The 17,533-nt window shown below is 35.7% G+C and overlaps 1 protein-coding gene across 4 annotated transcripts in view; it reads right to left on the bottom strand.

Annotated features, from left to right (window-relative positions):
• ADAM10 (ADAM metallopeptidase domain 10) overlaps nucleotides 1-17,533 on the bottom strand; it is a 135,174-nt gene that overhangs the window by 84,564 nt on the left and 33,077 nt on the right. For 3 of the 4 annotated variants that reach the window (XM_045899976.1, XM_054513519.2, XM_045899977.3), the window contains exon 2: nucleotides 13,324-13,474. The exons of the other annotated variant lie outside the window; for it this stretch is intronic. In XM_045899976.1, coding sequence (XP_045755932.1) covers nucleotides 13,324-13,474 — 151 coding nt within the window. The remainder of the gene's footprint in view (nucleotides 1-13,323; nucleotides 13,475-17,533) is intronic. 4 annotated transcript variants of the gene reach the window in all.

Genomic DNA, 17,533 nt, shown 5'->3' with positions numbered 1-17,533 from the left:
ATTTTTTAATTAAGGTATATACATTTAGCATTTTTTAACAAAGTATTTTTTAATTAAGGTATATACATTTTTTTTTTTACATACAATTCTATTGCACATTGAACAGACTATGGTATAGTATAAACATAACTTTTTTATGCACTTGGAAACCAAAAAGTTCATTTGACTTGCTTTATTGCAATATTTGCTTTACTGCAGTGGTCCGGAACCAAACCTGCAATATCTCCAAGGTATACCTCTATAAAACACTAAAACAATGATAGGATTTAAGAGTTATTCAATATTTAATATAAATCAAACATACAAAATCGTAAAAATCACCTAAATTTATTAATTTCACAGATCAGATAAGGCTGATTTGACCTAGATCACACAAATAAAATCAGAGCTTGAATCGGAACCAAACTCTCAAACGTTAATTCAAAAAGATATATGCACCCCGTGTTTACTTAAGTATTTACAATAGCCAAGATATGGAAACAACCCAAGTATCCACTGATGGATGAATAGATAAAGATGATGTGGTATATCTATGCGATGGAATACTACTTAGCCATAAAAAAGAAGGAAATCTTGCCATCTGTAACAACATGGATGAAACTTGATGGTATTTTGCTAAGTGAAATAAGTAAGAGAAAGACAAATACCATATGATTTCACTTACATGTGGAATCTAAAAAATAAAACAAAACAAAAACAAACTCATAGATACAGAGAACAGACTGGTGGTTACCAGAAGAGAAAGGAGTTGGGAGGTGGGTAAAAGGGATCAACTGTATGGTGATGGACAGTAACTAGACTAAGGGTGGTGATTACTTCTAGTATATACAAATACCGAATCATAATGTTGTACACCTAAAACTTATATATTGTTATATACCAATTTTACCTCAAAATCAATCAATAAATAACAAATTAAAAAATAGGGGAGAAGAGCAGAAGATAAGGTAAGAGAACAGAATCTAGCATAGAGAAGGGATTCCAAAACCTTTGCTGAATTAATGAAGACTTGTCTGGGCAGCTAGCAGGTTATTCTTCATGTGGCAAACACTCTAAAACATCTCTATGACCATATCCCTTCAAACTACAATATTCCCTATTCCCTTTTTGGGGCAAAGTGAAGAAGGGAATTTGCCCCTCTGCATTCAATCTCAATATTTCAGATCTCTCTCTCTCTCTTTTTTTAAGATTTATTTATTTGAGAGAGCGTGCGCACACAAGTGGGAGGGGCAGAGGGAAAGGAAAAGAGAATCCCAAGCGGACTCCTCACTTAGCACAGAGCCCAATGCAGGGCTTGATCTCACAACCGCAAGATCACAAGCTGAGCCAAAACCAAGAGTTGGAGGCTTAACCAACTGTCCCACCCAGGCGCCCCTCAGATCTCTCTTTTTTTAAAGATAAAACCTATCATTATCTCTTCCCTATGCTCCTCAATCATTCCACTCTTATCCACATTTTCGTTCCCCTTTTAACTATCCAGACCCAGAGAGCCCTGAGGACCCAAACCCCTCCTCCAAGCTCTACTCCCAGGCTCCACCCGTCCAACTGTGGCTTCAAGTATATCACGTTTTCTTCCCCAGGGGTGAGTACTATACTCAGTTCTTATCCTAAGTCTCCCTCCCACTTAAGATAAAGTTTCTGATGAAGAAGAGGTACTGCTGCTCTGCTACAGCAAAACATTTGACAGCTTTTTGATTTGCCTCACTGATTATCCCAACTTCCAGAAGAAAAAGAACACAATGATAAGAATTTCTACTCTACACTTAATACTAATAACTATGATTAACTGGATGATTAAATGACATGAACTTAGGAAGAAGATACCACCATCGGGGCGCCTCGGTGGTTCAGTGAGTAGAGCCTCTGACTCTTGATTTCGGCTCAGGTCATGATCTCAGGATTATGGGACTGGGCTCCACGCTCAGCAGGGAGTCTGCTTGACATTGTCTATCTCCATCTCCTTCTGCCCCTCCCCGCTGAACTTGTGCATGCTCTAATAAATAAATCAATCTTAAAAAAAAGATACCACCTTCATCTTATCACTTTATAGTTACTAAAAAGAAAAAACAGCATATGATAGCAAAGGTTTCAATACAGCAGATTCTTAAATGTTCACAGAAAGCACAGGTAAAAGTTCCTATTTGGGGACTTGAAACACATAGAAGTGAAGCTGAATGACCATGTCTCAAAAACATCATCCAATATTACATTGGACAAAGTGATCTCTAAAGTCTCTCAAGATTTAGAATGTGAAAGGCTCACTCAGTTTGACAAGTGGGAAGAAGCTATTTGTAAAACTGAAATGTTAGAAGACTTTGGGAGTCATGTACATGGTCCAAACAGTTTTACTATGGACCAAAAACAAAAACAAAAAAACAATGAATACTGCTCATAACACAACTATTTGTCCCATACCACCATTTCTAAGATTCTTGATATGCTAGACTTTGTGTTCATACATAGTTTGCTGCTTCAGCATTATTCTCCCAGAAATGACAGTTTTGGAACTTAACTAATACAAAGTGATTATAATTTAAGATTTCAGAAATGCATACAAATTAACAAATTAATTAATGTGTTTGCGCATCATACTTTTTTTTTTTTAAAGATTTTATTTATTTATTTGACAGAGAGAGACACAGCGAGAGAGGGAACACAAGCAGGGGGAGAGGGAGAAGCAGGTCCCCCACGGAGCAGGGAGCCCGATGCGGGGCTTGATCCCAGGGCTCCGGGATCATGACCCGAGCCGAAGGCAGACGCTTAACGACTGAGCCACCCAGGGGCCCCTGTGCTTCAAACATTTAAGTAAAAATTAGCCACGCTATGCTAAAAAGATAACTAGTGTCCTTGTAATCAATCACCACAGAATTAGTAGAGATGGTTAGTCAAAGATATTGGCCAATAGGCGCTTGTAACCAAAATGCCTAAAAACATATTGGCTATTTTCATGAATCATTAGAAATTCACACCAAAAAAAAGTTATCTTGTTACCCTATTTATATGTGACTATGAAGTATCCAAATCTGGACTACCCTGTGCAATTATATCCAGCAAGATCATCAAAACTAGAGAAACTCAAAGGGTAAATAACATAGATTAGAAATATTGCTAATGTTCAGCATAACAAAAGCAAGAAGCAGCAACTCACTGTTCCCCTCCTTGAAACATTGTTTCCCTTGGCTTCTAGGATACCACACTCTCAGGTTTTCTGCTTTTCTTACCACTCATTAGGCTTTGCTTCCCCCCCACCAACCTTAAATTGTTGGCATTTAGCAGAGTTCTCTCCTAGGCCCTCCTCATGAATTTCACAGAACACGTCCAAAACTGAACTTAACGATTTCTCCTCAAATTTACAGCTGTTCCAATATTCCTTATCTAAATAAGTGGACCCAGTAACCACTCAGTTGCTCAAACCAGAGAACAGTCCTCTTATAACTCCTTCTTTTATACCTAACTATGTATCAACCAAGTCCAAAAAATTCTACTTTAAAATATCTTAAATCGGGGCGCCTGGGTGGCTCAGTTGGTTAAGTGACTGCCTTCGGCTCAGGTCATGATCCTGGAGTCCCAGGATCAAGCCCCACTTCGGGCTCCCTGCTCAGCAGGGAGTCTTCTTCTCCCTCTGACCCTCCTCCCTCTCATGCTGTCTCTCATTCTCTCTCTCAAATAAATAAATAAAATCTTAAAAAATAAATAAATAAAATATCTTAAATCTACTCACTCTCCTTCATCACCTCTAATACCAACTTAATCCAGGCTACCATCTCCCATGAGGACTAGTGCAACAGTCTCAATGCATTTAGTTTAACTCCCTTCCAAACTGTTCTTCATTTGCAGCCAGACTGAACTTTTTAAAACTTATACAGTCACTTATCATTAAAAACCTTCCAAGGCAGGGGCGCCTGGGTGGCTCAGTTGGTTAAGTGTCTGCCTTCGGCACAGGTCATGATCCCAGGGTCCTGGGATCGTGCCCCACATCGAGCCCCGCATCAAGCCCCTCACCAGGCTCCCTGCTCAGTGGGAAGCCTGCTTCTCCCTCTCCCACCCCCCTGTTTGTGTTCCCTCTCTCGCTGTGTCTCTGTCAAATAAATAAATAAAATCTTTAAAAAAAAAAAACCTTCCAAGGCTAAGTAAAAAATCATTACCATGACTTACATAAACTCTCAAAGAGCTGGCTCTTACTTACATCTACAGCCTCATTTGGAACCATACTCCTTCACATTTTAAGATCCCTCATATACCGAAATCCCTTCAATTCCATAAACACGCCACTTCTCATCTTAGTATCTTTGCACATGCTGTTTCCTCTGTCTAGAACACATTTCACTCCCTTCTTTGGCTAACCACCTCCTCTTCTGTCATCCTTCCAGGATCAGTTTAAATGCCATCTCCTAAGAGTGGCCTTCCCTAACCTCCAGACAAGATGGCATCCCCAATGCTCTCATAGCAATCTTCTGAACATTCCTTTCTTAATATTTATCACAGCTGTTATTCCTAATCCAACACCTGCCTTTCTCATGAATCCATGAACTCCTCACCAGCAAGGACCTGTCTGTTCAGTTAGTCTATTACTAGTGACTACTAAAGTGCCTGGAATACATTAGGTGCTTAAAATATGAAAGCGGACTCAGTAAATTACAGCATATTAAAACTACAGAAACATCTCTTGTAGCTCAAATAAATTTAAACAAAAAGAAATGCACAATGTATTTTTCATTCAATCCAGAGATTAAAATCCATTCAAATGAATCTGTGGTTTAGGGTTAAAAAAAATACTGCTACATTACACAACTATATGTCCCATAACAACATATCTAAGATGCTAACGCTAGACTTTCGGTTTATATTTGATTTGTTGATTCAGCATTATTCTTCCCATTCAGACTGTTTTAGAACTAGTTTGAAGTAGTTAAAAGATTTCAGAGACATACACAAATTAACAACTTGATTTTATCCCTATGTGTAAGTATGAAAAATATTTATTAACCCTCCCCCCCAAAAAATGTCAACCCAAAGAAGCAAAGACTTTTAAGAAGTTAAAAAAGAAGTTAGAAAGTTTTATGATACAACCAAGTGAGGAATCTCAATATTCAGCTTTTCAAAAAGAAACTATATATGTGATTACCAAAGAATTTTTAAACAGTTACCAGTTTTAAAGTAGCATACAACTATACAAGACTTCACTGATGCTTAATAAAACAATCCTAACAAGCATAAAACCAATAAACTAAACATACCCATTCAACAGTTATATAAAAGGATTTTCAAGTATAATGAAATAGGATAAGCATTTAAATAACTTTTAGTTATATAAAACCCTTGCTACACTTTTAAGAAACAGCACAACTTACATAGGGCTTAATCAATTGAATAACAGAAAAGAAAAAAAAAAAAAAGGATGGCTATGAATCCAAATTAAATCTAAGTTGGAGAACTTATCTCATAAAAGACCCAACTGCACATGCAATATTTTAGTATGAAATATAATTTACAATTGAGGAAAATGAATGATGGGCTTTTCTACTACTAAAATACACGTAATTTCTGACATTTACTGTCTAGATCAACAACTTTAGAAACTCTGACATCAAAAGCCTGGTTTGTTTTTTTTGTTTGTTTGTTTGTTTGTTTGTTTCAAGATCTTATTTATTTATTTGACAGAGAGAGACATAGCCAGAGAGGGAACACAAGCAGGGGGAGTGGGACAGGGAGAAGCAGGCTTCCCGCGGAGCAGGGAGCCCGATGCGGGGCTCGATCCCAGGACCCTGGGATCATGACCTGAGCTGAAGGCAGATGCTTAACGACTGAGCCACCCAGGTGCCCCTCAAAAGCCTGTTTTTGATGAACTTTAGAGGTGATGAGGTATCAAAAGTTAAAAACAGTCAGAAAAACACTTTTTTGGCAGAATTTTTATTTTATTTTTATTTTATTTTAAGTAGGCTCCATGCCCAATATGGGGCTTGAAATTACAACCCTGAGATTAAGAATTGCATGCCTGGCACCCCAGAAAGGTACTTTTTATACTCTTACACTTCCATTCCCTTTTCCTCCCCTGAGCAGGAGGAAGCTCAGGTTTTGGGGGGAGGGGGGTTTGTTTTTTTTTAACACTCATTCCATCTCTTCCACATAAAGCCTAGCTTAGTGCTTAAAAACATGTAAAATAAAAATGGTATTTCAACTGAAATCATATCTAAGAAGCTAAACTCAGAGCAATCATCAGCTCTCAACTTAGCTTCTTAAATACAAAATTAACATGAATCCAACTCAGCTCGTTTTTCCTTATGATTCAAGAAGTAATTCAAATAGCCAGTGTCTCTTCAGACTTTTAACATATTTGTTAGCTTTAAAAAAAATTGTTAGGCTTTTAATTTCTGTGTAAAGAGAAAACAGGCAAGAATAAAGAATATCACCTCCTAGGAAATCCACGTCTGACACAAAAAGCAGTGTGACATATAGCTTAATAATATATGCTAAAGAGTACTGTATCTCACATAAAGTAGGTACTAAATAAATACCCTTTTTCTTTATAAATTTTTGCTCCAACCTGCTTAAATTTTGCTGGGAAAGATTTCAGTGCCAAGTCAGTGTTTTTCAAAATTTTGTTTTTCCTCATGCATAACAATATTTTTATATAATTCAAATTTATTCTCTTGTTGTTCTTTACGAGCTGGCATCTGTTTGGGCTCCCTGGATTCTTACCTCTGCTTCTCAAAGTGTGCTGGTTTTTCCACAGAGTTAAAAGTGTCCTAGCTTTCTGCTACCTCACTCATGGTATGACAAAGATAAAACCAAGATACTTCCAGACTAACCCAAATCCAGTCAGGATCCATTAAAGGGAATATTTATGTCTTTTACAAATTCCTTGGGCCACCTTCTTGATACCCTCGTATATGAGCAGTAGGGAGAACTTAAGTTCTAAACTGCAAAAGAAAATGTCAAATCAAATGTCTGACCATTTGTTTTGAAAAGTTTGTAAGCATACTATTAAAAGGCATTAGGAAGAATTATCTTGTCAAATAAGAAAAAAGAAACGTGTAAGTTCTCCAAAACATTATCGGGAACTTAAGGAAAAAAATCTGGTATCTTTCTATACTATATACAAACCATGTATTAGAAACAATTTTTGATTTATTATGTATGCAAATAATTAAACACAGAGGCAGAAAAAATAGTCTATTACTGACTACACAATGTTTTGACTTTTGTAAATTTAGTTGAGTGTTATTAATATATTTTATAGAATTTTAAAGCAGGAAGGGGCCTAAAAATTATCGTGTCCAAAATTCAAGGTTTTACTGAGGAAACTGAGGCTCATAAGAAATCTCTAGATAACACATGTGAAGTTAGTAGAGAACTCCGTCTCTGAATTACCACTGTACTCCCTTTCTCTACCTAGTTTATGACTGTTTCAATACACTTATTATCCTTCCTATAAAATCACAAGTTTCTTTATTAAGTGGCTTTCCACTCAAATGAAAAGTTGGTAGATGTGAACCATCAAATCTATAAAAGCCTGTAAAGTTAGACAAGTGGTGAGAAGACCAGAAAATAAAGATGACTGTCCATAATTTGGAAAACAAGGTAAGAAAGGAAAAGGTTCAAAAATACATATATACACAATAAGAAAAAACAGAATCTAATATAACAGTATATGCATACTTCCTACCAAAAAGATAAACTATATTATTTCAGAGTTCTCAGATATTCTTTCTACTTATTTTTCTTAAATACCACTATGAAGAAGTATTTCAGAAAATTTACAGAAGTTCTATTAGGAAAAAGGAATAGTGGAATGATCCCTCATGCTTCTCTTCAATGATGGTTGCAACAAAAGGCATAAATTAAAAATACATAGGGGCGCCTGGGTGGCTCAGATGGTTAAGCGTCTGCCTTCGGCTCAGGTCATGATCTCAGGGTCCTGGGATTGAGTCCCACATCGGGCTCCTTCCTTAGCAAGGAGCCTGCTTCTCCCTCTGCCTGCCACTTGCCCTGCTTGTACTCTCCCTCTCTCTCTGGCAGATAAATAAATCTTTAAAAAAAAAAAAAAATACATATACAGGGCGCCTGGGTGGCTCAGTTGGTTAAGCTACTGCCTTTGGCTCAGGTCATGATCCTGGAGTCCCAGGATCGAGTCCCGCATCGGGCTCCCTGCACAGCAGGGATTCTGCTTCTCCCTCTGACCCTCCCCCCTTTCATGTGCTCTCTCTCTCTCATTCTCTCTCTCAAATAAATAAATAAAATCTTTAAAAATATATATATATACAACATCAGAATCTCACTGTGAGCTATACTAAAAATCACTACTAAACAAGCTTGCCATTCTTCTCAGGCTATACTAACTAATACTCTTGGATAAGTCCAAGAATACTTATTTATTCTAAATTTTCATCTATTTCAATATAGGACTATCGTAATATTTCAGCATATTATATAAAACCCAGACTTGAACAATATAAAATTTACATTTTTATGAAAGTCACACTACCAAAATTCCTAATGAAACTGCAGTGCACTGGTAATGTACAAACCTAAAACACAAGACCATAAAGCCAGGGACTGTAGGATAAAACATGTCTTTTACTAGTATCAAAGTAGAATAAGGGAAGGGAATAACAACGGACAGTCCCTGGCGCATCACACACTTTCACATGAACAAGAGGACTGATAAAGAACAAATTTTCCACAAGTATTTTAAAAATCCTGCACCCCACAATGCAATAAATCTGCCTGCTACTTACTGATTAGGAACAATCGCTAAAAAGGGTGAGATATTCCAGACTACACAATATTTAAGCTGAAAATCTATTTCTTAATATTTTAGTGTATTTTAATATCCATCAAATTAAAGATGCAATAAGCAACTGATACTTTACTTTTTCTGATTAAACTCTCTGGTAAGGCCAGACCTAAACAAAAGTATTAATTATATACCTCCCCTTGTCAGAACTTTATGCTTATAAATGTTGTGTTCCCTTCATAATGCTTCATTCATTCATTCACTCATTCAAATAACTTAAATGACCACCATCTATATAAAAAAGGTAAATACAACTTAGACTTTGCCCTTCAAGTTTGCAGGGAACAAAAGACATATGCATGTAAACAAAGTTATAATAAAATGTACTAAATGCTATAATTGATATACATATTGCTAAGTGAGCTTAAAGAAGCAATGCTCACTTAGGCATCCCATTTATCAAAACTTATCCAAGGGAAGCAATTTCTGAAATCAAGAAAACTGATTTCTAATTTCTCAGCAAAATTAAGAGTATCTTTTAACCTAGCACCTATTATCAAAATATTTTAATATCCTAATGAATATTACTGAAGTATGTTACAAAATACTTATCTTTCCTTAACAATCTTTCCTGTAGCACTGCCTCACATGACTTTTATTTTCAAACAACTTCAAACTTTATTTCAAGAGCAATGGTTTTTCATGGAATTCTTAAGAATGGACTGTGGGCTTAAAGAATCTCAACATTTCTTCATTTAACATTAATATCTGTAAACTTGGGATGTCATATACCCTTTCTCATTTAGGAAACTTGGAAGCCAGTTGGAAAGAAATTTGCTCATTATACTTAAACATAAAACAAAGAGCACAAAGAATGACTTTAATACACACACACACACACACACACACACCCAGAGACTGTGCTAATATTCAGAAATGCAAGTCATAAATGTCCACCTAAACAGAATAAATATCTTTTCAAGTATTTTCCCTTTTTCTAAGTTAACTGCACAGTATTTATTATGTTCTGTACTTTATTAAAATATAGTGAGATCTGATTCTAGGGGATTAAGCCTTACCATACAATCAGGAGAAATAAACTCTACTTGATTATTTTTTAAAAGATGAAAAATAGATAACAAGTCTAGTCACAATGCACAAGGACAGCACACATTGGGGCACAAGTGCTTTTTTTTTTTTTTAAGACTTTATTTATTTATTTGACAGAGAGAGAGAGCACAAGCAGAGGGAGTGGTAAGCAGAGGAAGAGGGAGAAGCAGGCTCCCCCTGGAGCAGGGAGACTGATGCGGGGGGCTCAATCCCAGGACCACGTGAGCTGAAGGCAGATGCTTAACAACTGAGCCACCCAGGTGCCCAGGGCACAAACTCTGACACAGCATGAATATACAAGTATAACCACTGAGACAATAAAGTACAATACCTCAATTTGGATCTATTCTAGAGAATGTAGTATGTGTATATATAGTTGATTAAACAGATTTCTGTTAAAAGTACCTAAGATGACCACTTACACACCGCATGAAATTTCCTGGCTCCAGGTCCTTTGTTGAGAGAAATAAGTAAGAATAAGTTCTCCATCATCTGAATATCTATAGTATTTTACCTATAAAGCACCATATCACATTTTCCTCTTATAAAATGACTAACACACATCTTGCTGCCCCTATTAGATCTATGTTTGATTTGTTTCTACCACCCACAGCCTAAACTAAGTAACCTTTAACTAGCAGTCAATAAATAAGTTTTTGGATTAATAAACAACAGCATGCACACTCACATATGCTCACTCTCACTCACACACATAAATACACCAAAAGAAGACGGAGGAGCCTAGGAATTTAGTTTTGCCACAAGTGCGATATGAATCACGTGACAGATAAAAATAAAAATCTATCATATAATAGAAATGTGGTATCCAAACCAAAGGCAGCCAGAATCTCAACTTTTCCTTCTGGTAGTTACACTATATTTGGAATACAGTATTAAACTTATTTTGAGGTGGTCACTAAAACCTTAGGAAGGCTTAATGATTGCTTATTATTTCATGGTACTAATAAAGAATGGGTAATTTAAAAATATCTGAAGATAAGGTTCATAGAAATTTATATGAATTGCTGCCACTAAAATTTTTATCCAGAAAATCAAACAGACCATAAAATGAATCTTTTTACCTCCTTTATATCAAAGTAAGAGAGTTTATAACTTATAAGTATTTTTTTCTATAATGATCATTACTTTTAAATATGGAAAATAAGTTAATTTAAGTAATCCATTTATTTCCATGCATAAAACATTTTAAGCTTCATAGCATTTATTATCTGATTTTTCATCCCTTAATATCTTTCTTAAGCATCTGTACATCTGTACTTAAGCATAAGTACAAATAATAAACATTACTAAATAGTAGCCAGGATGCCTTCCTGTGAGGAACAAAAAATACAGTTCTAGAAAAATAAATATGAAATACACACATGAAAAGGAAGACAGAATGAATCAAATGCCAATGGTACATTTCACCTATTTAAAGGCTCCAAGAAAGGTGTAAGTAAATCTTTAAAGAAGAACTTTAACAGTACATTAAAAGATAATCAAGATTTAAGATAAATGACACAGAAAACAAGCTGTTCATGGTATATTCAGCAATTAGATCATTCTGGATGAAAAAGACACTTAATGTTGGGAAACAGAATAAAGCTTAGAAAAATAGACTAGAATTAATTTAGAGAGAATCTTGAAAGCTAAGTTAAGAAATCTGGCTTACAATCATTAATTGAAGACTTTAGAGCAATAAGCTGACATGAAAAAGGAAGCCTTTAAGGAAGAGTCATCTTGTAGAAGTCCACAGGATAGCTTTAATGATAAATGGAGTGGAAGCTGGGAAACCTATTAGGAGCTAAATAAATCAGGGTTACAGCAGTAGGAAAAGAACAAAAGGAATAGATTTACTAATTACAGCAAGCAAGGCAGAGTCTAACAAAGAATACTCCCAAGATTTTTTATCTAAGCGTCCCTAACCCACAGAAAGAAAAAAAAATATGGGGTTTAAGTGAGCCAGGTCTGGCTCAAATCTATGCTGTGTAACTTTAAAGAAATCATTTAACTTCTCTGAGCCTTAGTTTTCTTGGATATAAAAAGATATTTACCTTGTTTGGGTTTTGAGAGATTAAAATAAGAAAATGCATATAAAGCATCTATGCACCTGGGATACCCCAGGCACTAAATAAATGTGATTTTTACCTTTCTCCCTTGGGTCCCTGGTTCTTTATCCCTTAACAATTCTGAGAAATGAGCATACAATAGCTAATCTGTCTTCTAACTCATTTGAGAATTGATAAAAAATTGAGTTAGGGGCGCCTGGGTGGCTCAGTCACTTAAGCATCCAACTCTTGATGTCGACTCAGGTCATGATTTCAGGGTCCTGAAATCAAGCCCCATGTTGGGCTCCACACTGGGCATGAAGCCTGTTTAAGATTCAGTTTCTCCCTCTCCCTCTGCCCCACCAAATTCCTGTGCGCTCTCTAAATAAATAAATAAGTTAATGAGAAATAAAATGACTTAATGACATAAAACGAGCTACCTTCACTGTTGGCCCCCTAAGACAGATATATCGACCCCATAAATCATATAAAAAGTAGTGGGAAATTATAAAAAAGAATCTTCTTTAGGGGCACCTAGGTGGTGCCGTCATTGAGCATCCAACTCTTGGTTTCAGCTGAGGTCATGATCTCAGGGACAGGAGATCAAGCCCTACGTCCCACTCTGTGCTCAGCGCAGAGTCAGCTTGAGATTCTGTCTCCCTCTCCCTCTGCTCCTCCTGCTTGTGTTCTCTCCATCTCTCTCTCTCTAAAATGAATAAATAGGGGCGCCTGGGTGGCTCAGTCGTTAAGCGTCTGCCTTCGGCTCAGGTCATGATCCCAGGGTCCTGGGATCGAGCCCCACATCGGGCTCCCTGCTCGGCAGAAGCCTGCTTCTCCCTCTCCCACTCCCCCTGCTTGTGTTCCCTCTCTCGCTGTGTCTCTCTCTGTCAAATAAATAAATAAAATCTTTAAAAATAAATAAATAAATAAATAAATAAATAAAATCTTTTTTAAAAATCCTCTAATAATACAACAGAGGAATGGATTCATAAATTTAAAAACATTTAAGTTTGACTGTTTCCTTAATATAAAAAAGGGTAATCCTGGGACGCCTGGGTGGCTCAGTTGGTTAAGCGACTGCCTTCGGCTCAGGTCATGATCCTGGAGTTCCGGGATCGAGTCCCGCATCGGGCTCTCTGCTCAGCAGGGAGTCTGCTTCTCCCTCTCCCTCTCCCCTCTCATGCTCTATCTCATTCTCTCTCTCAAATAAATAAATAAAAAGAAAAAAAAATCTTAAAAAAAATATATAAAAAGGGTAATCCTTTTTAAAAGAAAACATTTTTTTGCATATATACCAAATTCTAGTGTAGGCTGAATTTCCAAATGGGGACCTTTCCTTTAGAGAAGGAAAATTAATGGTATAAAATTTCTTCTTTTAACTTAGATTAAATATAGGAAAACTTCAGACTCAGCAAGAAATTTACTCACCTTCCATGGGCATGGAAATTTAGACGTAAAAACTGGTCCTCATGTGAAATTGCTCTTTTGGCACGCTGGTGTTTTTGGTGTAATGAATCCGGATCATAAGATAATCCTTCATAATGTCTAATGTATTTATTTAAAGGATTTCCATACTGACCTATAAAAAATAAACAGTTTGAATTAGTATCATCTTGATGGTCCATTCTAGTTCTAATATGATTCCATGATTATTCAAGTATCTACAAATACATATGAAACAACTGTCTCACTAATGTTAGTATTTTACTTTCACATACTTTTTTTTAAAAACTTATTGTAATGGGAATTTCACCCACACACAAAAGTTTGAATGTTAGCCATAGGTTTGTCTTTGATGTCTTTTATCAGGTTAAGTTTTCTATTAATACTCTGTTGATAAAAACTACCAGGAACAGATGCTGACTTTTGTCACCTGCTCTTTCTGCACCTAGTAAGTTGATTATATGGATTTTTTCTTTTTAGTTTATTATGATGAATTAAATTGACTGATTTTCTAATATTAAACCAACTCTGCATTACTGAATAAACCCTACCTGGTCACTGTGTATTATCTTTTACAGTCATGAGAGACATTGGTCTATAGTTTTCTTTTTTTGTACTATCTTTGCCAAGGTTTGATATTAGAGTAAAAGAGAAATTGAAAAAGTATACCCCTTTTTAAATTTTCTGGACACTTTTATATAGAATTGGTTATTAGTTCCTCCTTAAATGTTTGGTAGAGTTCACCAGTAAAGCCATCTTGGCCTAGAATTCTTTTTGTGAAAAGGAATTTAACTATAATTTCAATTTCATATATAGAAAAAGAGCTATTCAGGTTATATACTTCTTAAGTGAGCGGTAAGAATTTGTCCATTTTGCCTAAATTGTTAAAGTTATAGAAATAAATTTATTCATAATATGCCCTTATATTTTTTTATATCTTTTGAATCTTCAGTGATGTCATCTCTCTCATTCCTGATATTGGTAATCTACAGCTTGTCTTTTTCATTCCTGATCAGGATGGCTAGAAATTTATTGATTTTATTGATCTTCTTAAAAAAAAAAAAAAAACCCTTTTATTTCCTTTCATTTTCCCTCATTTTGTTTTCTATTTGTTGATTTTCACTTGATCTTCATTATTTCTTTTCTGCTTACTTTGAGACTGTTCTTTCTTGTTTGTTTCATAAAGTAATGCCAATGATTTAAGACTTCACTTCTTCTCTAATCCAGATGTTTAGTGCTATAAATATCCCCTTAATACAGCATTAGCAGCATCCCATAGATTCTGTTACGTTGTGTTACCATTTTCATTCTATTCAACATACTTTCTAATTTCCTTTTTGATCCATGTCCTATTAGAAGTCTGTTACTTCTCATCTATCACACACTTATTTTATAACCCAGAATATGATCTCTCTTTGCAAATATTTCATGGACACTTGAAAAGAATATGTATTCTGCTGTTAACAATGAATGTTCTAGAAATGTCAATCTCTGCTCTTATTGAGTATTCTATAAATGTCAACCAGGTCAAGTTGGTTACCAAGGTTGTTCAAGTCTTCAATATCCTTATTGATTTTCTATCTACCTATTATCAAGACAGGGGTATTGAAAGCTCTATGACTGTAATTTTTTTCTATTTCTCCTTGCAGTTGTTTGCTTCACTGATTTTTGAAGCTGTTATTACATGCATAAATGTTAATGACTATCATGCCTTTTGGTTTAAATAATCCTTTATCATTATCAAATGATCTTCTTTATTCTTTGTAATATTCTATGTCCTAAAATTTACTTTGATATTAATATGGCCATTACCCGAATATTATGCAGCCATCAAAAGGAATGAGATCTTGCCATTTGCAACGACGTGGATGGAACTGGAGGGTATTATGTTGAGTGAAATAAGTCAAACAGAGAAAGACATGTATCATATGACCTCACTGATATGAGGAATTCTTAATCTCAGGAAACAAACTGAGGGTTGCTGGAGTGGGGGGTGGGGTGGAAGAGATGGGGTGACTGGGTGATAGACACTGAGGAGGGTATGTGCTCTGGTAAGCGCTGTGAATTGTGCAAGACTGTTGAATCTCAGATCTGTACCTCTGAAACAAATAATGCAATATATGTTAAGGAAAAAAAAAAGAAGAAGGTAGCGGGAGGGGAAGAATGAAGTGGGGGAAATCAGAGGGGTAGACGAACCATGAGAGACGATGGACTCTGAAAAACAAACAGGGTTCTAGAGGGGAGAGAGGTGGGAGGATGGGTTAGCCTGGTGGTGGGTATTGAGGAGGGCACATTCTGCATGGAGCACTGGGTGTTATGCACAAACAATGAATCATGGAACACTTCATCTAAAACTAATGATGTAATGTATGGGGATTAACATAAGAATAAAAAATAAATAAATAATATGGCCATTCCCCTCTCTTTTGGGAGCTAGCATAGTGTATCTTTTCCCATCCTTTTACTTTTTAACCCATTTGGTAGTGGTGGTGGTGGTGGTGTTTTTCAGATTTTTATTTTATTATTTATTTGAGAGAGAGAGAGCACGAGTGAGGGGAGTGACAGAGGGAGAAGCAGACTCCCCACTGAGCCAGGGGCCTGATACGGGGCTCATCCCAGGACCCTGAGATCATGACCTGAGCCGAAGGCAGACACTTAACTGACTGAGCCACCCAGGCACCCCTGAACTAATTATTTTTTTATGATTCCATTATTATCTCTTCATTGGATTATCAGCAAAATCCTGTTTGGTTATTTCAGTAGTTGCTTTAAGGCTTATAGTATATATCATTAACTTATCCCAGCCTACCTTTAAATGATATTATACCACTTCAGGTATAAGAATCTGACATTAATATACTTCCATTTCTCTCCTGCTGGCCTTTAGAGATTACTGCCATTGTATATTTTACATATATATATATCTTATAAAGCTCACAATATATTGTTATTGTTTTCGTTGAAACAATTATCTTTTAATGAGGTTTAAATAACAAGAAAAAAAATCTTCTCTAATTAATATTTCCAGGGTTCTTTATTTCTTTATGTGAATCCATATTTCTATCTGGTATCATTTTCCTTCTGGATGATTTCCTCTAACATTTCTTCTGCTGATGAAAAACTCTTCCAGCTTTTATATGTCTGAAAGTCTTTATTTTGTCTTCATTTTTGAAAGATATTTTCACTGGGCATTCCAGGCTTTCAGGTTTGTATTTTTTTTCTTTAAATACTTTAAAAATGTTAGTCCACCATCTTTTCACTTGTATTCCTTCTGAGAAGAAATCTGTCATCCTTATCTTTGCTCCTCTGAATATAATGTATCTTTTCCCTCCCTAGTTTGCTTTTAAGATTTTCCTCTTTATCACTGGCTCTGAGCAATTTGATTACCATGTGTTTCTTCATATTTCTTGAGCTTTATTTCAGTGAACTTCTTGGATCTGTGGGTGGACAGTTTTTCAACCATTATTTCTTCAATTTTTTTTTTTTTTTTTTTAACTCTCTCCATCCTTCCCCAGGACTTGAATTACAAGTGTATCAGAACACTCAAACTTTTCCCACAGTTAACTGCTGGTTTTTCATATTCATTAAAAATTCTTTCTTCTCTTTTCATTTTAAATTGTTTCTACTGCTGTATCTTCTAGTTCACTAATATTCTGCAATATCTAATCTGTTGTTAATGCCATCCACTGCATCTTCCACTGAAAACAGTATAGTTTTCATCTCTAGAAGTTAATTTGTGTTTTATATTTTCTATGTCTATACTTAACTTTTTAAATATATGAAATAGAGTTATAATACTCTTTTAATATTCTTGTCTGTTAATTCTAATACCTGTGTCATTTACAGGTTGATTCCAATTAATTGCTTATTCCTCTCATTATGGATTGCTGTTTTCCTGCTTCAGTGCATGCCTTCTAATATAATCTTTCACCAAATGGATGCCGGACATTGCAAATTTCACTTTGTTGGGTGCTAAGCTTTTTTGTATTTTTATAAATATTCTCAGGCTTTGTTATAGGAGAAAGTATAGTTACATGGAAACAGTCTGATCCTTTTGGGTCTTGCGTTTATGATTTGTTAGGGGGGTCTAGAACAGTGCTCAGTGTAGGGTTAATTATTCCCCACTACTGAAGCAAGACCTATCTGAGTAGTCTACCCCACTGCTTCACAAATTATGAGTTTTTTCAGTCTAGCC

Source organism: Mirounga angustirostris, unplaced genomic scaffold, assembly GCF_029215605.1.
Source record: "Mirounga angustirostris isolate CCGP_5_RB_7025 unplaced genomic scaffold, mMirAng1.0.hap1 SCAF_9, whole genome shotgun sequence".
Taxonomy (NCBI): domain Eukaryota; kingdom Metazoa; phylum Chordata; class Mammalia; order Carnivora; family Phocidae; genus Mirounga; species Mirounga angustirostris.
Note: the sequence above shows the minus strand (reverse complement) of the source record. Positions and strands in the feature narration are given on the sequence as shown.